The sequence below is a fragment of the Taudactylus pleione genome, unplaced genomic scaffold (genome assembly GCF_031769625.1).
Source record: "Taudactylus pleione unplaced genomic scaffold, aTauple2 ptg000396l, whole genome shotgun sequence".
NCBI lineage: Eukaryota > Metazoa > Chordata > Amphibia > Anura > Myobatrachidae > Taudactylus > Taudactylus pleione.
Genome location: NW_028284797.1, coordinates 3,367,304 through 3,390,868, shown reverse-complemented (window position 1 = coordinate 3,390,868; position 23,565 = coordinate 3,367,304). Strand labels below are relative to the sequence as shown.

At 43.9% G+C, this 23,565-nt stretch overlaps 1 protein-coding gene across 1 annotated transcript in view; it reads right to left on the bottom strand.

The window, feature by feature from the left end:
- SYCP1 (synaptonemal complex protein 1) overlaps window positions 1-23,565 on the bottom strand; it is a 470,977-nt gene that overhangs the window by 190,469 nt on the left and 256,943 nt on the right. The window contains exons 14-15 of the mRNA XM_088446296.1: window positions 6,124-6,191; window positions 2,545-2,606 (exon numbers count right to left, since the gene is read on the bottom strand). Coding sequence (XP_088302422.1) covers window positions 2,545-2,606; window positions 6,124-6,191 — 130 coding nt within the window. The remainder of the gene's footprint in view (window positions 1-2,544; window positions 2,607-6,123; window positions 6,192-23,565) is intronic.

The window sequence follows — 23,565 nt, the reverse complement described above, 5'->3', positions numbered from 1 at the left end:
GCCGATTTGGATTTGGATTTTTTCTTAAAAAAAGCTAAAATCATATAAAATGGGCCTGTTTTTGTTCCTATAGTATAATTAACCTCAATAACATTTATTTCCAGTAATTTCCAATCAATTTTGACCACCTCACAATATTATTTGCTTCATCTAGTTAAGGCCAAAAGGTTGCATCCAGCTAGCTGGCTGACTAAGCTAAATGACACAGTGGGTGGCACTAAAATGTGGCAGTTCAGTTTCTAATTTCCAACACGGATACAGTGGGTTATACAGTGCGGGCTGGATACACCAATAGTGCACTTACTGTGACAGCAGTGTCGGCAGAGCAGGGTTGCTGACGATGTCCTCCTCAGTACATGGAATGGCAGTGCTGCGGTGCTGGTAGTGTCCTCATCGAAGGGTACCAGTGATGTCGGCAGTGCGGGATGACTATGTCGGCAGTGCAGAGGTGCTGGTGGTGTCCTCAGTGTGGCAGTGTTGGAAGTGTGGGAGTCGCTGACGGTGTCCTCAGTACGTTGAGCAGGAGTGTCGGAAGCGGTGGTGTCGGCAGCGGGGGATGCTGCCAGTGGGGGTGCCGGCGGCGGGGGATGATGGGCGCCATCTTCTTTTCTTCTTGTTTGCTGTTTTCAATGGGCTTAACGCTGATTGTCTGAGAGCCGTGACAGATGGCTCTCTCAGCCAATCAACATTAAGCCCGCTGAAAACAAAACCTCGCGACTCGACAGAGGGGTCGCGAGGTTTTGCCTCGGGTCAGGGATCTGCGGCAGGCAGGGAGATCCGAGCTGCACTCGGATCGCCCCGACTACCCCAAATTCGGGTGGGTTCGGATCTCTTAGATCCAAACCTGCTCATCTCTACTAAGAACTAGTGGAGCCGGGAAATTAATCCCCTGAACTAATGGCGCATATCTACTAAGCGATTAAATTGAGCGAATGAATGATAACGACATCGTTATCGTTCAATGGCTCATTAAATGTTCACAAATCGGGCATGAAAATGTTGAAAACAACCAGCGATTCGCGCTCCCGCTGGTGGTTTTTCACATCAATCATCGCCTGAACATGCTGGTCGATCTGCCGATAACGACAGATTGGGCATGTTCGGGGATGAGGGAGGGTGCCTGCACTGAACGACATATCGTTCAGTGTAGGCACTACAGGGGATGAGGAACGACTGTACAATTACAATGTTGTAATCGTACTGTCGTACCACTATCTGCTAGTGGATAAACACATTAAGGCTGCTTACCCAAAGAGCTGAATCTGAAATTAACAAAGGGCATCGGTCAGTGTATCGGAGGTAAATTACTGACTATCATTCAACCTACTATAGGTCAGTTAAGCATACTGCACAGTAATCTGATAAAACAGTTCACTGGTCTATCAGAGAGATTATAATGCATGAATTTATATCTACTACCTCAAACACTCTCTCATTATTTGGAAGATCATATTATATTTGCAACTATGTGACTTATTTGCAACTGTTTTTGCTGCCACTTTGCCGGATATAATTTTGTTAATTGCAAGGAGGATTTCTCTATGCCAGGGATGGGGAACGTCAGGCCTGGGAGCCATATAAGACCCACGGAACCATTTGGTCTGGCCCTCTGAGCTTTTTTCTGCTAGCGTCATCTGGCTAGCAGAGTGCTTAGAATGGCACCCTACAGCCAGAATCTATGCAGCAGTGCCACCTGGAGTGTCCTTAGGACGCTTCAGACAGTCACACTGGTGCCTTACAGCTCCCCGGAGCATCCTCAAGATGCTCTGGGCATTGCTGTAATCACAGGCGATTGTGGCACGCCCCGTGATGTCACACTGAGGGGGCGTGGCCTTCACCAGGCCCGCAAGTAGTGTTATATATATATGAAAATGGTCCTCAGCAGAAAAAAGGTTCCCCACCCCTGCTCTATGCTATATTAAGAGACTCTGGTTACTAACAAAGTGCTACTTTGTCTCAGGGACAATATATTTTACAATTGTTTCTGGATGAGCAACTCATTATTAACATTGTTGCAGCCTAACAACATTACACCTAAGATTCTATGTGGTGTTTAAGACCTTTATATGAGTTTTTTTATGTCATAATTTTTATATGTATTATTTTTTATGTTTTTCTTTCTTTATATGTTTTGTACCATTTATGAATTTTAAGATTTAATAAATTGTTATTTGTACAGTACATACTGTACTCTTGATTATTTATTTTTAGAGAGACATGGTCAGTGCACCCTGATTACACATTTGTATCACACCTTTTCGAACATTTCTGTTTATATTTTTGTCTGATTGATCCACCATTTATTTTTTATTATTATCAGTTTTATTTTTACTTACCAACAAATAGGCATATTTATTACATAAATACTGTATGCTTTTGTAAAAAAAATAAAAATAACATAAAAAAATCTCCATAAATTTAATGCTGGAATAATCAAGTCATGTGCAGTTAAAGGAAAAAATGCTCAAAATTGAAAACAGGCAATGTTGTTTGTTGTTTCATTGTATTATTCAATGCTTGTGTAATTTATTTGTATTAACTTACCAAATCAAACTTCAGTTTTTTTATTTCATTGTTCTGATTCTCATTTGTTTTTCTAATTTCCTCTAAAAAAATACATGAGTGTTGTTAAATTATTAGAAAGCAAAGATGTTTTTTTTTAAACTAAAGTTTACAGTATTTACTATTGTGCAAATGTAAAACAAAATACTGCTAAAAAGAAATAACATACACAATGGGGTAATATAAAACAAATAATTAGTGCAACTTGCCATGTGTTATTTAATACAGGTGTGCATTATTAGAATTATCACTGATTTGTAAGATGCTACAGTGTTCCACAGTGCTGGGGATAACAGGGCATACATAAAAGGTAGACACAATTCATTCAGGCTGTGGTAGAGCCAGAATGAGCACAGTAGAAAACCCCATAATTTGGCAGCGATGCAGGAAAAGTATTGTAGCAATGAAAGGTGGTGGGAATTTACAGAGTGATTCAGTGGATGTGGAGTGGCAAGAGAGGAACACTAGTTTCACACACAATTTTGGTTGGAATGAATTAGGGATAGTTGATTGTCCATTACGTCAAACTGCAGAGGCAGTAACCAGGTACTAGGTATATAATGCAAGCACAATTATCAGCCACTGGTACTGTTGTTTTACAACCTTGTATACACCCGGGATGCAGGGCATTGATTGTAACCAGGATGTAAGAAGTGATCAGGTAAATACTTGATTAATTCTGAACAGGAACCTAGAAAAACAGCAGATACTGTGGGTCTATTGGTAGAATTGCTGATCCTAAGTACATAAGAACTGAGGGCCTGATTCAGATTTGGGAGTAATAGTGGGAACACACGACAGATATATCTGCAGATCGAGTGATCTGCAGATATATCTGCAGATGATGGTCGTTCATACACACTGAATCATCCCGGTGGACGGGATCCGGTGTCCTGCCCCCCTCCCCATGGCTGCCGCTGTGTGTACGGGCGGTGTGCAGGCTGAGGCTGCCTGTACACACTTGCCGATGGACAGGTATGTCTGCAGACATATCTGTTCATCGGCAGTGCAGCACAGCCAATGCGGTATGCCTGTGAACGACGCAGTTCACAGACATTTCGTGTGTACACACTGGCTGATGGGCAGCAGATATATTGGCCGATCAATTGATCAGCCAATATATCTGTCAGTGTGTACCCAGCTTCAGACAGAGCAATACCCCTTTCAGATATACGACCCGGGAAATTTCCTGCTCAGACCCGGGAATTTCTCCTGTGCGAATTCCCGGGTATTTGGTGGAGACCCCCTTTCACACTACAGCATCTACCAGGGAAATACCCAGGCAGACCCCTTTCAGACATAAACTGGGTTTTTTCGTTTTTAATATTACCTGCCTCTCCTCTGCCCTTTCTAGCCTATCCCCTCTCCGGCTGCCGCTGATGACGTCATCATCATGCAGCAGGCAGCCGATCAATCACTGCAGCCATTTAAGTTTATTATTATTCAATTATTTTTATCTGCCCTGGTGGTCCAGCGGGAGTGCGGCGGCCCACTGTGGCAGAGACCCGCCGGCGGGTATCCCCGGCAGGTCTGGGGTTCTCTGTACACAGCCACCGGAGCGGGGGGTGGTGAGCAGCAGTGATGAGCATCCTATAGGTTGCTCTGCGCTGCCAACCCAAAGCAGTAGCGCTGAGCGTCCTGTAGGATGCTCTGCGCCGCCAACTCAAAAGCTGCTTGGTGCAGCCCGGGAGTAAATTCCCGGGTAGCACCATTCAGACATAAGCAGGGTAATTTCCCTGGTCGTTTGAAGGGTCGGCTACCCTTTCAAACATACGCGGCAACCCGTGAATTTCGCAGAGGCAGGCCAAATTCCCGGGATTCTCGGTATGTCTGAAAGGGGTATAACTGTGTACATGGACAAACCATGTTGCAATGCAAGGGGTGCAAAAACATAAAGAAAATTGCATGTGGATTAAATACTGGTTGCTTTTGCATGTAGCCCACACATGCTGAACAGCTTTATTTGTACACTGCAATTTGGATGTCAGTTTGGACATGCCCATCCTAAATCTAAGGGGTAAATTTATTAAGATTCGTGTTGATATGAGATTGCTATCTCGGGTGAAAATATCACTTTTTTGCAAATCGGGAATTTACTATAATTAAAGTCGGGTGATTTGTTCATCTTTTGGGGTTGAAATTGAGTTAATGCCGCAAATTCTGCATTTATTTTTCAATAGAAATTAATTCACCATTGGCTCAAATCGGAAGTACTTTTCATTAATTTCTGCCAAAATCAAGAATTTCCCATTATTCGTTTTGCTATATTCGGCCGCTTTACAGCCAAATCGGGGAGTCAATAGAAGTTTCAAATGCACCACCTCCTCAGCTGCGAGTTGCCATCCAACATACACAAATCAGTGTGATTTGTGTATGGTTATTAATGATTCATGTGTTTTTAGGATTTATTATTCTGAATAAATTGAAGTGGGGTCCTCCCCCAAAAGGCTAACCAGCCCCGGACTAGTCAGCCAGGGCTGGTTTTAAATATAGGGGGGGGGGGGGGGAGTTTGTGTAGGGGTATATTTAAAACCAGCACCGGACCCAAACCGACCGGGGTGTAATGGCAAAGTACTGACGTGGGTTCCACACCCTAAAGGCTAACCAGCTCCCGGACTGCAGGGCCAGTGCTGGTTTTAAATATAGGGGGGAATATATTGCGTATGTGTCCCCCTATATTTAAAACCAGCAACGGAACCAAACCGACCGGTGTGTAATGCCACAGCCCGGAGACCCTATTACCGGGGCTCCGTGGCCAAAGCATTATCAGCCCAAGCCGCTCAGGCCAAGCCGGGGATCTCAGGGAAAGTGGGCATCCCCCAAGAAGGGGTCCCCCCCAAAAAAATTCAAGGCATGATCTGAAGCCCGGGGCTCTTCTCCGCACCCCTGAGTTGTGGGTACGGGGTTACTAAAGTGATAAATATAAGTAAACTATTGTATTTTACAGTGGGACTACAGGTGCCAGCATGCCTGCATACAGGTGCCAGCACTTGAGGAACTACAAGTGCCAGCAGGCGGCTGGCACCCGTACCCCCACTGTAAAATAGTTAAATAAAGACACCACAAACACCTTGCCTAGTAAAACTTTATTCCATACAGCTACCCACTCACACATACTTACCTGCTTCCAGATATTTCTGTCCCCTTCTCCAAGTAGAATCCACGGCAGGAGCTGAAAAAAAAGTCTATACTCACCTAGATCCTGATGCTGCTCACCGTAGCATCCAGGGTCTTGTTAAAATAATAAAACGACTTACCCGAACCAGGGAGGACATGTGTAAGTATATGCAGTTGCATATACTTACACGTCACAAAATGACAGATGACCGAAGTCAGATGTAATTTCTAACAGGTCGCGAGCCAATCAGCGGCCACTTTACATGTAGCGGCCGCTCATTGGCTGGTTCCAAGTGGGTCCCAGTGGGCAACTTCCCCACTGATCCACATCTCCACGCTTTTCACTGCTTGATATGTAAACCCCTTAATGTTGTCAATGAGGAAGCCCAGGTTTCAAAAGTATAAATGTATCCAGAAATGTTACAGTCTTACTGCAATTCTTACCAATTTCAAAAGACTTGTTCTGTAATTCCAGATTGGCCATTTTCAATTTAACATCATTTTCTTCTAATCTGGAAAAAAAGAATACTTCTTAAAGGAATGTAGCTGCAAAACTATAATTTTAAAACTGTAACGATTTATCCTACTGTATACTTCGTAAGATATATTGTTAAACTTTGATTTAACTTGTCTATCACCATCTTTCTACTTTTTGTAAGAGTTATCTTTCTTTATTTTTGATTCGGTTGACTTAATGTATCTCTAAGTATTATCTTTGTATTCTTGTCAGTGTGTCTAAATAAGTATGTTGTATGCTTTACAATACAGTAAAACTTGTTTCCCAAAACTGTATCTGATAGGCTGTTAAAGGTAAACAGCTCATGAAAAATGACACGTAATGCAATTTATACTCTCTTAATTTGGCTATAGATGAAGCAGTTTGTTGGTGAAGTTGCTAATATTTCAAAATAGCAATCGTGCAAGACTATCATTATACAAATAGAAAAAAACCTATACTCCCCATCAACACATGCATCCCAATTTAGGTACATATGTATTCCAATACAGTTGTCTGGAGCATTCAGGTGTGTTGCCATGTTTTATTTTGCTACAATGAAACGTTAAATTCACGTTAAAATTTTTTGTCTAATTGAGTATTCTAAACGGAGCATGAAGAACTATTGTTCATTGCGCTAGTGCAGTGGTTCTCAAACTCGGTCCTCAGGACCCCACACAGTTCACATTTTCCAGGTAACCCAGCAGGTGCACAGGTGTTTTCATTACTCACTGACACAGGTGGAGCTAATTATTTCACTTGTGATTCTGTCAGGATACCTGGAAAACATGCACTGTTGGGGGTCCTAAGGACCGAGTTTGAGAACCTGTGCGCTAGTGGAAAAACATAACTAATTGTCAAAGCAGACCTCTATGCTTACTGAAAGACAGAAGCTTTGGACTTTCAACATCAGTCAGGTAGAAAAGTGAAACGTTTAGTAAACAATGAAGAAGATTATCATGAATTTATCCTGCTAAATGTAAAGGTTTTACCATACTTAAAACACTCTGGAGCTCATTCAGACCCGCTCGCTAGAAGCGCTCTTTCGCACCCAGCGTATGCAAATTCGGCTAAGTGACGGCATGGCAGGTGATGGCACGGCTAGGCATAAGCACGCCCACTATGTCTTGGCGTGCAATCACGTTGTGTATGCAGACGCCCCCCAGACTGTCTTAAGACGCCCACTAATGTACGTCATCTCCAGGAAATGTATACAAGAAGCATCCGTACATCGGGTACCATCGGAAGCAAACACAACGCTTTGAGGTTGACTATACCCTACCTCAAGCAATGCGATCACTTGAGTGTAAAATACAGCCAGGTGATGTGTACAATGACACTTTCTTTTAATTATGCACACCTCTGAAACGGCGTTGAGACGCTCAGGCGCGCCTGTGTTTGCACCTCCACTCCCCGTTTCTAGTGGCCTGCCCGTTACCACCCACAAACAGCTTCTACTGTCACTCACTCGGCTGGGCAGTCTATGCAGTGAGCGAACGCTTCCCGAGCGTTCACACTGGTTCGCGCACTGCGAAGCATATGCATGCGCAGAATGCGAACATCAGCCAGCTGCGAGCGAACGCTTCTTAGCGTCCGGGTCTAAATGAGGTCCTCTATTGTGAATACTTTTCATTTAAAATATTCACATACTATCCTCCAATGTAGTACTCATATTTATGACCAAAGGAGAGTACCCTTGTTTACGTTGTTTATATTTTAACAATATCATAGGTGATACCTTTAGCCATTCACACTTTGGAAATATATATTATTTAAAGTGGCATTATTTTACATTATATGTATAGTACAAGCATGTATTCCATGTGACAAATGCAGGACATACACTGTCAGATACAATGTCTGTCAGACCAACAGACATTTTATCTGACAAGACCATCAGATATCGTGGCCATACACTGTGAGATATTTCACATTGTATGCAGTGGAGTTACTGGGGTTGGTGTCACCCAGTGCGCCACTGTGGACATCTTGCACATGCCGTAGGCACGCACACACGAAAGGGACCATGGTTTCGTGTCTGTGATGCAAAACCCCATTGCTTATGACTTTTTGGGGGCTTCATCACGTCACGCCCCGTTCTAATCATGCTGGGGGCTTGACTAGTGCTGCAGGATCTGCTGGACCTCCCCCAGCCTCTCCCGACTCAGTGTCACCGCTGCTTGATGATATCATCGGAGGGGTGACACCAAATAGCATTGTAGCTCCGCTATTTTCATGTCCTCGGATGTTGTCACCTGGTATGGTCAGGGTTTAAAGTAAGCCGTAACGGGGCGGAGCTGCATTCAGTCAGTTCTATTTGGAGACGGAACCTGTTCTGCCTCCTCCTGACCATCTCAGCCCGGCGCCGCAGGGAGATTCAATTTGCCGGGCGCCTGCTGAGATTGTTACCAGTGGGTGCCCAGCTCCTTCCCTACAGTGCCAGCCGGAGGCTGGAGTTCACTCCTGAGCTCCGGCTTCTGGCACCCGCAATGGACACTATGGGGGCGATTAAATTCAACGCAAATTGAATAGCACCAGGAGCGAGCTCCCGGAGCTATTAAATTCAGTGTGCTGTTTGGGCGGGCTAAGGATTTTTTCTCGCACCCCCCTTTTGTGTGGTCGGAGAAATCCGACCAAACTGCCGGGCGCGCAGCTGTTCTTCTGTTTTGCGTGGCGCAAACAGCACTCTGGTCAGAGAATGCCGGTTAACGCGCCTTAACACCCTTGTTAAGGCGCGATAACCAGCATTCTCCGACCACACAGTGCACTAAATTAAATAACTCCAGGAGCTCGCTCCCAGAGCTATTCAATAAGCATTTAATTGAATCGCCACCTATGGGAGGGACTGGACTAGAAGGACGTCTCTCCTATAGTCCGAGGAGCGGCAGACCACACGGTAGAAGACGCAGGAGCAGGGCTTAAAGTATTTTTTTGTGTAAGCGGCACTACTACTGGGGGCATTACTACTGGGGGTACTACTACAGGGTGCATTACTACTGGGGGAACTACTACAGGGGGCATTACTACAGGAGGCATTACTACAGAGGGCATTACCAATGTGGGCTTTACTACAGGGGTCATTACCACTGGGGGCACTACTACATGGAGCATTACTACAGGGGGCACTACTAAAGGGGGCATTACTACAGGGCACTACTACTGAGGGCACCACTCCTGGGGGCATTGCATAAGCAATGTGCAATGTAATTTGAGTAAAGCTGGCCACACATCTAAAGACTATCTTGGGCAGCACAGATGGTGTAATGGTTAGCGTTACTGCCTCACAGCACTGAGGTCATGGGTTCGTTTCTCATTACGGCCCTAACTGTGTGGAGTTTGTATATTCTCCCTGTGCTTGCGTGGGTTTCCTGTGGGTACTCCGGTTTCCTCCCACACTCCAAAAATATACTGGTAGGTTAATTGGCTCCCCACCAAAAATGTACCATAGTGTGAGCATGTGATAGAGAATATAGATTGTAAGCTCCACTGGGGCAGGGACAGATATGAATGGTAAGAAATTCTCTGTACAGCGCTGCGGGATATGTGTGCGCTATATAAATAACTGGTAATAAATAAATAAATAATTATCTGTCCAGCCAGCCAACTAGTTGATTGGTTGTAATGAAAATCTGGGAAGGTATTAAAGCAAATGACAATCAGCAATTTGCTCCCAAACGCCGGAAAATGGACAAAAACTGTTTGAACAAATTGTTTGGATCAAACTTGTCTGAACGACCATTTTCATCTGTTTTCTGGCATTTAGGAGCAAATTGCTGATCATCATTTATTCCCATACGTTACCAGATTTTCATTCCAACCAATCAACTAGTTGGACAGATAATCTTTAGATGTGTGGCCATCTTAAGATTGTGCTACTGTGTTGCGTAATATGAATTTGGGAATACTATTGTGTGATCACGCCCCTTTCTTTTGAGGCCACACCTGTCCCTTTATTAAAAAAGTTCAGGGGGGGGTGAGTTCCACCACATCTCTAGGGCCACGTTAAGGACTGGGTATGGTCCACACTCCACATACCCCCTTAGTGATGCCACTGAGTGTATGGCCAATTATCTGTGTTCCTTATCGGGGGAGTAAACATTTCCCTGTTCCTCCCCTGTGAAGGAGACATGTCGAATGGACGGCTGTGGCAATGCATACACTCCGAGATGCAGCTGACCAATTATCGCATCTGTCACACATGCTGGATGATTTTGCATGCCCGACAGACCAATAATTACTGTTCTTTTTCAGCAATAAACTGTTCAATTATGATGACTACTGGATGATGAGGCTGATAATTGGATAGTGTAAACCCAGCAAAACAGTCATCTTTTTTTTTAATGAAAACCTTAAACTCAGAAAGTTTTTTTTCCCCCATAATTCACTCTTGATGCACAAAGAGTAACACAAATATGTGAATATGTTCTATATCTGTTTTATTTTACTTGGCAGCAAAATATATTGTAGGATTGACTTCATACTTTATTCATGTCACATCAGTGTTCCATTTCTTAATTTGAAAATATTGAGACTCTTAAGTATACAGTATAGGTGGCTGAGTGCTTTAAAATAAGCATGAAAGGCACATAAGCACGTTGGGTTGTGGATAGTTTGGTGGACAAGGGGTTAAAAAGTAAGACAATCCTTGATTGACTGGATGTTATTACAAAACAGCCTGTCAATGTAATAGGGGAGGGATTAGAGAAGCTAGTATAACCAGAACAGTAGGTGGGATCTACCTGTTTCTTTCTATAGTTTCACGCCCTCCCTCATTTGTTTGGCTGTTTTCTTAGTGTTGCTTGTTTGTGTGTTGCTAGTTTTGTTTTTGCAGGAAAGCATTGCTTTTCAGTGTAAGTAGTATAATTCAAGGACTGTAAGGCTCTTTCCCATTGTAGTAAGGCAAGGGGCCCTGCTCTTGTGAGCAGGGCTACAGAAAGATAGGCCAGTGCACTGGGAAGGGACGTGGCCTAATGTTAGGATGCGTGGCTACGCATCCTAATAAAACAAAACAAAAAACAGTGTCTGTGGCATCACACCATTGTGCCCCTCAGACAAGGACAGATCCAGGGGGGCGCGATCAGAGCAATTGCTCTCCTCCCCTCCTATCAGGTGCAGAGGAGACTGCTGCTGTGTTCAACGTCAGTAGCCTCCAGTATTCACTGCAGCCCAGCACACAGCGTTGTGTGCTGGGAGCTGCTGCCACTGATAGGACTGAGAGGTGTGAGTGGCGGACCCAGGCCCCATAAGGAACATTCAACTGACCCAGTTGGGGAGGTGGTTATTCTAACAAACCATTATGTATGTAGCCATCTTCCAACTCTGCCACATGATGGTAAAGCAATGCTCTCTAGCCACCATTCATTCATTCAATAAATTCTAATGTAAAAGGTTAAATTACCTTTAATTGCCAACTGTTGTGTTATCGTTATATTAATGGGGGGGCAGGGTATTATTTGGTTTAGATCAAGGTACAGTGCATCCGGAAAGTATTCACAACGCTTCACTTTTTCCACATTTTGTTATGTTACAGCCTTATTCCAAAATGGAATAAATTCATTTTTGCCCACACAATGGGCCTCATTCAGAGGCGGTCGCAGGATGCAAGCAGTCGCTCAGAAACTGGGCGGCCGCTTGCATCCTGACCGCCCGCCTGTTTTGGTCGTTAGGCTGTGGATTTACACCCACAGCTCTAACGACTGCTAGGGTGATGGTCGCGATGGTCAGAGACCATCGCGGCTTACGACGAGACCCTAGGGTAGGGTCTCACTTGTCGTAAGCCCCGGAGAGCTTCTGGCTCTGTCAGAGCCGGAAGCTCTCCACTGACATCACTAGTGATGTCAGTGGGGCCTCCCACAAACGGTAGGCGTTCCCATGGGAATGCCTGTTTGGGCTGCCACCCCCCTGGCCCGCCTTCCAAACGGGGCGAGCTGTCAATCAACATCGACAGCTCGCCCCCTTTTGAAAGAGACCCGCTACGACCGGCGCTGTCGGTCGTAGCGGGTCTCAAGCATGCGCACGAAGGAGCCGGCTCCCTCGTGCGCATGCGCACTTGACAAAGATGGAGGCGGCCGTGCGGTCGTAGACCGTACGGCCGCCTCTGAATGAAGGCCAATATCCCATAATGATGTGTAAAAAGTTTTTTTGCGATTTTTGCAAATTTAATAAATAAAAAAAAACTAAGAAATCACATGTACATAAGTATTCACGGCCTTTGCCATGAAGCTCAAAATTTAGCTCAGGTGCATCCTGTTTCCACTGATCATCCTTGAGATGTTCCTACAGCTTAATTGGAGTCCACTTGTGGTAAATTTAGTTGATTGGACATGATTTTGAAAGGCATACACCTGTCTATATAAGGACTCCCACTTGACAGTGCATGTCAGAGCACAAACCAATCATGAACTCCAAGGAATTGTCTGTAGACCTCCAAGACAGGATTGTCTCAAGGCACAAATCTGGGGAAGGGTACAGAAAAATATCTGCTGCTTTGAAGGTCAAAATGAACTCCATCATCCATAAATGGAAGAAGTTCGGAACCACCAGGACTCTTTCTAGAGTTGGCCAGCCGTCTAAACTGAGTGACCAAGAACCCGATGATCACTCTGTCAGAGCTACAGCATTCCTCTGTGGAGAGAGCAGAACCTTCCAGAAGGACAACCATCTCTGCAGCAATCTACCAATCATGCCTGTATGGTAGAGTGGCCAGACGGAAGCTACTCCTTAGTAAAAAGCATATGGCAGCCCGCCTGGAGTTTGCCAAAATGCACCTGAAGGACTCCCTGACCATGTGAGACAAAGATTGAACTCTTTGGTGCGAATAGCAGGCTTTATGTTTGGAGGAAACGAGGTACCGCTCATCACCAAGCCAATACCATCCCTACAGTGAAGCATGGTGGTGGCAGCATCATGCTGTGGGGATGTTTTTCAGTGGCAGGAACTGGGAGACTAGTCAGGATAGAGGGAAAGATGAATGCAGCAATGTACAGAGACATCCTGGATGGAAACCTGCTCCAGAGCGCTCTTGACCTCAGACTGGGGCGACGGTTCATCTTTCAACAGGACAACGACCCTAAGCACACAGCCAAGATATCAAATGAGTGGCTTCAGGACAACTCTGTGACTGTCCTTGAGTGGCCCAGCCAGAACCCAGACTTGAATCCAATTGAACATCTCTGGAGAGATCTGAAAATGGCTATGCACCAACGCTTCCCATCCAACCTGATGGAGCTTGAGAGGTGCTTCAAAGAGGAATGGGCGAAACTGCCCAAAGAAAGGTGTGCCAAGCTTGTGGCATCATATTCAAAAAGACTTGAGGCTGTAATTGCTGCCAAAGGTGTATCAACAAAGTATTGAGCTAAGGTTGTGAATACTTATGTACATGTGATTTCTTAGTTCTTTTTATTAAATTTGCAAACATCTCAAAAAAAACGTTTTATATGTTGTCATTATGGGGTATTGTGTGTAGAATTTTGAGGACAAAAATTAATTTATTCCATTTTAGAACAAGGCGTTGTGAATACTTTCGGGATGCACTGTAGGTAGAAGTCATCAGCCCATATGTGGCTTATTGATTTAATGCACATGCTGACAATTGTTTATTACAAAACCCACCAAAAAGCCAACCACAATATATCCATAAGTGAGAGCCATAAGTGAGAGGTACAATTACAATGGAGAGGGAGGTGCGAGACATAACCAGGAATATATTTTTATATATATATATATATATATATATATATTTTATTTCTACAATATATATGTTATGAATCCCACTGCCTGCTCCATGTGAGACCCTTAGAACCTGGTTAGCAAGATCTTCACCAATAACAACCGCCCGTTGTTCCCTTAGAACTATGATACGTTCACCGGTACTTAGGCGGCCGCCTGGACTTACGCTCGGGGTAGTAGAGGCTCACACGGAGGTACAAGGGAATTCAAGAGATGAAGTGTACAGTTAGAGCTGATACAGGTAATGGTTCTGATGAGCTGGCAATTGCATCGATGATATAGCAATGATACCGATGGTGTGGCAATTGTGCCGATGTTGCGGCGATGGTGCCGATGTTGTGGCAATAGCCGTAGATAAATAGTCTAGAGTTTGGAAATGGTTTTGAAAGCCGATGGTGCGGCAAGTGTGCCGATGTTGCGGTGATGGTGCCGATGTTGCGGCAATTGCTGTAGATAAACAGTCTAGGGTATAAAATGGCTTTGAAAGCCAATGGTGCAACAACTGTGCCGATGGTGCAGCAATAGCCGTAGATAAACAGTCTAGGGTTAGCAAATGGCTTTGAGAGCCGATGGTGCGGCAAGTGTGCCGCTGTCGCAGCGATGGTGCCGATGTTGTGGCAATTGCCGTAGATAAACAGTCTAGGGTATGAAAAATGGTTTTGAAAGCCGATGGTGCGGCAAGTGTGCCGATGTTGCAGCACGGCAGCTGCTTGGAGCGGCTAAGAAGCCGCATGAAGAATGGTGGTAGCACGGGAGCTACTTGGTGTGGCTAGGAAGCCATATGGTGAACGTTGGCAGCACGGGAGCTGCTAGATGCGGCTAGGAAGCCGTTTGGAGATTGGTGGTAGCACGGGAGCTACTTGGAGCGGCTAGGAAGCCGTATGGTGAATGTTGGCAGCACGAGAGCTGCTAGATGCGGCTAGGAAGCCGTTTCGAGATTGGTGGCAGCCTGGGAGCTGCTTGGTGTCGGCTGGGAAGCCAAATGGAAGCAATATCATGGAGAACAAAAGCTGCCCATGCAGCTAAGCTGATGAAATTCACAGACACGCTATAGTCGGCACAGATGCAATAGTTCAGTGAGTATAAATAGGCTGCAGCACTTAATCAAGCTGCACCTGTGGTTGAGACATCACTTCCTGAGGCGTGTCGATCGCCTAGCAACAGGAGCAACCCCATCCTGCCTGGGAAAGCTGTCAGAAAGGGTCAAGTCATGACCGCGACTTGTAACAATTTAAGAACACAGGGAGCGCTCCATAGTGCATGTAAAAGTTAAAATAAATTTTTAATCAGCAATCACAGACAGAAAAAGGGTACCAATGGTGGCGGTCAGACCACCGCGAGTAATACAAGCTTCAATCAATACAGCGTGCACGGTTCCATTAGCATCAGCCACTGTCCAGTACACGCTTAAGCCGCGTAGCCACATGCCGATATTAATGAACGATAATGACATCATTATCATTCATTCATCCATTAATCGTGCATAAATCGTGCAGGTTAATGTTGGAAACGACCAGCGATGCGCGCTCCCGTGGGCGTTTCCGACATGAATTAGCGCCTGAACATGCCAGTCAATCTGCCGATAATGACAGATTGGCCATGTTCAGGGATGAGGGAGGGTGCCTGCACTGAATGACATATCGTTCAGTGTAGGCACTATAGGGGATGAAGAACAACTGTACGATTACGATGTCGTAATGTCCTTTCTAGACCTCCAATCAGATTTTTCTGTACTCACATCAGGATAATATAGGTACTGGAGGATTCCATTGACATCCTACATACATATTATTGCTTCCTTGCAGCAAATTTAAAATTTGCACATACCACCAACTGGGACTGGGGGATATATTTACTGAAGGTTGATTTTGTAGTTAATTTAAATCGACATCAAATTGACACAGTGTTTGACTGGCCAAATCCCACAGGGATAAATTTACTAAGATGGGAGTTCTATTAAGAAGTGATGTTGCCCATAGCAATCAATCAAATTCCAGGTATTATCTTCTAGAAGGTGCTAGATAAATGAGAAGTAGAATCTGATTGGTTGCTATGGGCAACATCACTTCTTAAATAGAACTCCCATCTTAGTAAATTTACCCCTTACTATCAGTCGTTTTTTTGGGTCGAATTCGACTTCGATGTGGGTCAATTATTAATAGTGTAAACTATGGGCCTGATTCAGACCCACTCGCAAGCGGCTGTCCGCTCACAAGTGGGTCGATGTTGTGCACTGCACATGCGCACGACGGCGGGAGCTCCGTTGTGCGCATGCGCCAGACGCGACGAGCGAAGGACTTTCCTTAGCTCGTTGTGTCTGATCAAAGGGGGCGTGCTGTCGATGTTGATTGACAGCACGCCCCCTTTGGTGGGCATGCTGGGGGCGTGCCTCCCTGACGGGGGCGTTCCCAAGGGAACGCCTACCGTCAGAAGCCGGCCCACTGACATCACTAGTGATGTCAGTGGGAGTGATTTTGGCTCTGATAGAGCCAAAATCACTCCGGGCCTTGCGGTTGAAAAACTCAACTGCAGGCTCCAGCTCGCAGTGGCAATGGTCGCGATGGTCAAGACCATCGCGGCCATCAAAATGCACACTCGTATAGGCTGTGGGTGGTGACCCACAGCTATACGAGCGTCCAGGAGGACACTCCATAATTATGGAGGGCAGCCCTCATTCAGAGCGTGCGTTCTGCTCAGAGCGTACGGCTCTGAATGAGGGCCTATGTCGGTTTTGGATGTCCACTTTAAAATTGAACAGAAAATCACCTATAAAACCAACTTCAAAACCAAATTAAAATTGACAAACACTTCCTTGTGAATTCATATTGGCCAAAACATAACACTTGCAAAGTAAGCATCATAAACTCATTCTAAAAATGCTGGATTACACCCAAGCATGAGGAGATAGAAATCCTCTCTCCTGCAAAGCTCTGAGTGATTTGTGAGTGTATGAGCCTGATTCAGAGATGGCCGATATTTACACAGATTGAGCATGTAAACCACACTGCATGCACGCTTGCATGCACAGCGATTGAATTGCGAAATATGTTTACAGAGAAGATTCACTTGCAAAGTGAGTGACAGGTAATCAGGGTTTGGGGAAGGTAACGGGAGGTTAGTTAGAATACTCACTGGCGTGCTGGACCGTTTAAACACTGTTTTCTGGGTATCCATAAATTAGCCACTGCATTCTTGTTCATAACAGGAGTGGCCTCTGTGTGTCTGGAGACCCGCTATGTCTGTAACAGATTAACTTTCTCAAATTGTTGATGACTTCCTGATCTGCCTTCGATGTTTCCTGTTTTGTGCATGAGGGGAGGATGTGAGATGCTTTCAGTGGGCACTGGACGGCGAGTGAGTCATTAGCATATTTTCTCAATTGCGATTGGTGACAGATTGCAACTGCGATGATATTTGCGTCCATCTCTCTAAATCAGACAAAGCAATTGCTGCAAGATGAGTCTCGTCTGTTTCTGTAGTGTGTTGTCAGTTTGAAGTTTGTCTAATTTTTGTTCAGTGTTTCTGTGTGTGTGTGTGCGTCTGTGGAGTGTTTGCTAGTATTTTAGTGTTCGTTTTTCTGCTATTTCTTATTTTGCATCAAAGACCTCCTGCACATTCATGCAATAGGCGTGATGTCAATTAATATAGAATTGCGCACTATTACTGGGTGGTCAATTAATATAGAATTGCGCACTATTCCTGGGTGGTCTCAGTCCTATGTTCAAGCAATCTATAGCTCCCAGAACACAAAGCATGCCAGAAAGACTATAGAAAGCTACTCTAACTCCACTGTGACTCCTGGCTGGGAAAGCAGATGTAGGTGTTGCTAAGAGGGATGATTGCTGCCATGACCTAGGTAAGGTGCATGCTAAATGTAGATCACACTATGCCCCTCACTTTCCCAGACACTGACTGAAAGGACCTAGTGGCAAAAATAAAATGTAGAGCATACAGCTTGTGCAGGACTGATACAGCACATGACGCAGTGTTTGTCTTGACAAGGCCATTCAGCATCATTATGTTTTAACAGCTGAGGTGGAAAATCTGAATGACCTCGCCAGCAGACAATGCATTGAGGTTTAACCGATCACGAGAGAACCTAGGCCTGCGTAGGCTCTGGGGTACCTTAAGAAGCAGCTATGAAGTCTACCACCTTGGTTTCTTTAGTCAGTTGGTCATTTGCATACTGCAGGAAAGTGGACAGCCTTGAGTAGTCATGATTCGTACAGCAACAGTCCACCACATAGTTGTGTCCCTTTTTATAGTCATCATAATTAAGTTCCAACCAATAGCATGGAATTTAGAATCTAAAAGCATTTGTCTGTTATTAGACTATCATTTTGGTGATATGTCTGTCGGTTTTGTGTTCGATATTTGCTCAATTTATAAACCGACTGTTAGTAAATTAGAGGATCCTGTAGTATCTAAAAGTATCGCTGTTTGGTCGATTTTCAGTTTTGTTCTGGATTCAGTTTTATAGTCAATTTCATAGTTGGTTTTGCCTTTAATAAAACTCCGATTTGCAAAAACAAATGAAAATCAAATGCAAATAGAACAAAAAACAAAATAGACTTCAGTAAATTTACCCCTGGGTGTGGGGCTCCTCAATTTCCACTGGACTTCTAGCTTTAGAAATTGAATTGTATTGGAAATACAAAAATATCGCTAATATGAGTTTAAAGGGTGGTAGTTCTCTGCCAAAAATGTTGACAGTCTTAAATAAATATTGAAAATATAAAACTCTGAAAGTTAGTTTCAGACCAATAAATCTATAGATATTAGTTATTTTTCCAATATGTACCTTGAACTTTTAGGGTGCATACACACCAGGACGATATCGGAACGATTTGGTGTATCCGCACAACAAATCGTGTATATCGCCTAGTGTGTCTGTGCAATTGCGAGCTCCCGCTGGTCGCATGCGTTATCGTGTGATTGGCTGTGCTGCACATTCAATCACACGATATCGCATATGGCGCCATACATATTAATGAAGGACGGAACAAGTAATCGTTCCGTCGTCCATTAAATTGTGCAGTGTGTACTGGCAATCATGCGAAGTGAAGGCAAATCACCCTGAACATCGGCATGATTTTCGGTCGTTTAGGTGTGTACCCAGCCTTAGTCACTAAAAATACCAGTAAAGAAAAAAATTTAATTGCAAAATATCCCAGCATTCCTTTTATGGCAAACCACCACCACTAGAAAGCCAAACTATTCTGTTGCCAGATATGCTTTTATTGGGTTCATAAAAATGCATTACTAAATAGTAGTTACCCCTGTTTCCCAAGATTGTGCCTTTAGTACAATTTTGATTTCCTAGGGAACAAAATATGTAGTAAGTTGATAGACTGGCTAGCTTTGGGGAAAATTATTGTCTAACTAATTGTATATTACATAAAAAAGATCAAATTCTTGCTCTTACTAAGCTATATAATGCATACACAGACAAAGGTTGGAAATTTACTAAGCATTGGTTTTGCAATCCCAGAGATTTTCCAATTCACAGATTAACTAAAGGCCAAACCGACGGGAAAACAAAGAGAAACAACACTTTAGAATAGCAATGACCTTTTCTAGAAAAGGAAGGTTTCATACTGGTCTATAGTTGGTCATGCAGTCGGGGTCTAAATTAGGTTTTTTAAGAAGTGGTCTAACAATTGCTTCCTTTAGTGGTTCTGGAAAAATGGCTGTTTGCAAAGAGCATTGAACTATTTTTGCAATTACAGGGCCAATAATGTCTATACACCCTATGAGAAGCTTGGTTGAGGAAGGGTCCAGATCACAGGTGGTGGGTCGCAACATTCTGCTAATTTTAGCAATGTCTTTTACATCCATTATGTCAAAGCTGTTCCAGGGAGACAGGTGGCTTACCTTGGCAGGCTTGGTAGTTTGGCACTCCTTTGATGGCACTGTGGGAATTCCAGCCTAGATGGAGGATACTTTATCTGCAAAGAATTTGGCAAACTCATTGCAACTTGACTGGGAGAGGGATTCATCATGCTGCAGGCATGCTGGTTTGCAAAGCATCTCCACTGTATGGAAAAGCTGAGCTGGCCTATTGTTTGCTGCCTTTATCTCATTTGAAAGGAACTCTGTTTTCGTACGGGTGATTGTTGATTGATATTCTCTAATATGTTTGATTAGTGTTAACTTATCCTCTACCAGGTTCGTCTTCCTCCATCGTCTTTCAAGTCTACGCCCCCTTTTCTTGAGTTCACTAACACTATTGTCAAACCAAGGGGCTTGACAGTGTGATATGAGGGGTCGTGTACACACAGGGGCAATAATATCCATTGCAGCTGTCACATCCCTGTTATAGTAATGGACAAGGGAACAAGGATCTTCACAGGCCCCCATTACCGCAGAAAGATCCAAGTTTGCTGCAAGAGCCTGGGGAGTCATGCCCCTCCTTGGACGATACCTTGTCAACTCCATGGGTAAAGTTCTATTTTGAGAGGTTGCGACTGAGAAGTGAATTGAGTGGTGGTCTAACGACGTGACTGGATTTATATTTAGGTCAGAGACATCTAATCCAATCTGGAAGACAAGATCAAGAGTGTGACCACTTATATGAGTAGCCGAAGGAATGACTTGTGTGATGCCCAGAGCATTCATTGTGCACAGGAGATCCTGGCCAAGGTGTGAGAGCTCATCATCAACCCATGCATTGAAATCCCCAAGGATCAGCCATCTTTGATGCTCCAGAAGTAGTCCTGCAACAATATCTGCACATTCTTGGAGAAATATCTTTCCATCACCAGGGGGGCGGTAAATGAGAAGTACTCTGAATCCTAATTCTGTAGAACTCCGAGCAGCGATGCACTCAAATGAGTGTGTAATTTCCATTGGGTGGACCCTAAGTTTAAGTACTTTTTTAAAGCAGATGGCCACTCCCCCTCCCTGCGGTTAAGTCTTGGGTTGTGAATGACAGAATAATTTGTTGGAACTGCAACTTCCAAGACAGGTGCTGCATTTTCATCTAGCCAAGTCTCTGTAATACAGGCAAGATCTGCAGATTCAGTAAGGTCAGCAATTGTGGCAGTCTTGTTTCTTATAGATCTGGCATTACAAAGACAGATCTGATTGGGCATACCAGAGGGCCTGTAGTTTTCTTTATAATGAGTGTAGGGGCCCTGGGGATGTCAGTCACAGAGCGAGCGTTTAATGATCTGTTCTTCCAAGCACAGGGCGGTTTTGATAGGTACCACTTCTATTTGTCTCCTATATGAAACTGGTGAACCTGAAGGCAAGGAACTTAGGTGGTTACAGCGGATAGGAGATATTCGTCCTCGCTTCCCACGACTGCCTTGTTGAGTTTTTTTGAAAATGCCAAGGGATTTAAGAATGGAAGCCTGTGCTGGATCAATAGGAACTGCTGCTCGTGGTGGGCAGAGTGAAAGCATAAAGCTGGAGGTGTAAAAATACATTGGGTCAGCAATGAGAGAGCATGAATTGCATTTGATGAGAGAAGATCAAGCGGTTTTTTATTTTTCTGTTTTCTCAACTCTGTGTGTGATCCAGAAGTTATAATGGAATTCATGAACAGTCTAATTTAATTTGGCAATTGCTATGTCCAGTTGCTTCTCTCTTGTACAAAAGGTATATTTTTAATAAGGAGTATCTAAATAAACTAACTTGTCTTTTCAGTTGATGATTTAGAGTCACACAAATTATTCCAGGGCAAAGCAGGCTTGCGGAAATGTGTTAGAAGCCATTCCTATTGTATAGGTGTGAAAATCCCAGTGTGAGGCTCCTTTTGAAGTGGATATTCTGTGCAAGGGTAAAGATAACATGTCTCCAGGGGGGGAAAAAAAAAATTGGATCCTGTGTTTTAAAATGACCAGACTTCCAGATTTCAGAGACTGGGGATACTATATTTTAGATTATTAATCCAAGAAATCAGAGTTATTTGCTGAGCAGAGAACAGAGGTGAATGATGTCTTAGGGGGGAGCTGGAGCCAAAGATAATTTGTATTCCACAGTTCCTTGCTCTGGGGTGTCCACTGCAGAGGTAATGCCAGTCTGAGTTCTAGTGGAGAGGGCAGAGGTTTCAACCCAATCCAATGTGAATCTCAGTGCATATTGTGCATTCGCTAATGAGGTGAGACAGTGACTTACTGTATCCAACTTCACTCATATGTCAGTGGGGCAGGGATAAGTCCAATGTCTGCTTTTGAAAGGTACCCAATGTAACAAGTTCCATGAAGAGCTAGAAATCCAATAACCATCACAATCCTGGACCAGCCCAACAGGAACCCTTTTCTGTTCTGTACCAATGTAGAACACCTTTGGAATCCTCTCCCTCTCTCAGATGCATCAGATGGAACTTGTTACATTGGGTACCTTTCAAAAGCAGACACTGGACTTATCCCTGCCCCACTGACATAGGAGTGAAGTTGGATACAGTAAGTCACTGTCTCATCGCCATTTGCGAATGTACAATATTGTTGAAGTTAATCTGTATATGGTTCCAACGATAGGAAGAGGAGTTGGTCCAGGTGGAAATTTGGATTTTTCCAACATCATCCTCCAGTACCCAAGAAGCAGCCAGAGTGCACTTCCACATGTCTTATCAAGTATTGAGATTCGGAAGACCCCACACCTGAGAACTGAGATTGTGGTAACCCATATCATATTGCTTTTTGCAAATGACACCATATTGACTTGATCCTTCTAACAAGGGGAGCGCTTATCCTGAACTTGTTTTTACTAATTGACAGTATGACAGAGGGTCTCCAAGCTGTGTGTCTCCCTGCTATAGTGTCACCAGGCTTGTTCAGCCTAATGCTAGTTAAAGAAAAATAGGTGGAGTTCATGTCATTTCTTCTCCAACATTTTCTAATACCAGACTAGGCTTAGAGGCATAGGGCTAGTTATCAATTTGGAGAGGGAAGGGGTGGGCACACCATCTTTTTAATTTTTGAGATTTTACACATACTTAAAACAATGAAGCTTACACATATGCTATTGATCTGTGCGGGCTTTTAAAACAAGGCTGGTTTGTGGCGGACTGTCATCAGGTTTGAGGCGGAATAGGCATTTTGAAACCAATGGTACCAACAGCTTGTTCTGTTTAGAAGGTCAAACCAATCATTGGTAAATGTTATATTTTAGCTTTAAAATCCACTGTTATTGTGCAACAGGTCCGGTTTCAAAACCGCTTGCAAACCGCCGATTAGTAAATCTTGCCCGAGGAATCCATGAAATACTAGTATACCTATACCAAGAAATGGACATAACCAGATTAATTAGGGCAGACAATCAACAAATAACATCCAGCATTTGATTAGATTTTTTCCTCTCAGGCTAAAATGCTTCTTTCAAACTTTCCCTCACCATCAAGAAAGGTGTATGGTTGCCTCCTTTGGTCCTTTATGGAGATGGTTTTATCCAGATTTGATTTCTGGGGGTCAATCCCTTGCTCAATTGTTCACCAATTACGGTATTAGATAGGATTCCCTGATTCAATTCATTTTTGCCTCATCTATGAAGCCTATAGCTGATACTATCAGGACAGCTGCAAACATTCTGAGCCTTACCTTACATGGTAAGTCACACAATAAGGCCTATTTGTTGATCACTAGCCCAGAAAACTCTGACAGCACTCTATTACTTAATTAACTGGTTTAGAAATCTGCTACTATAAGAAAAACACAACA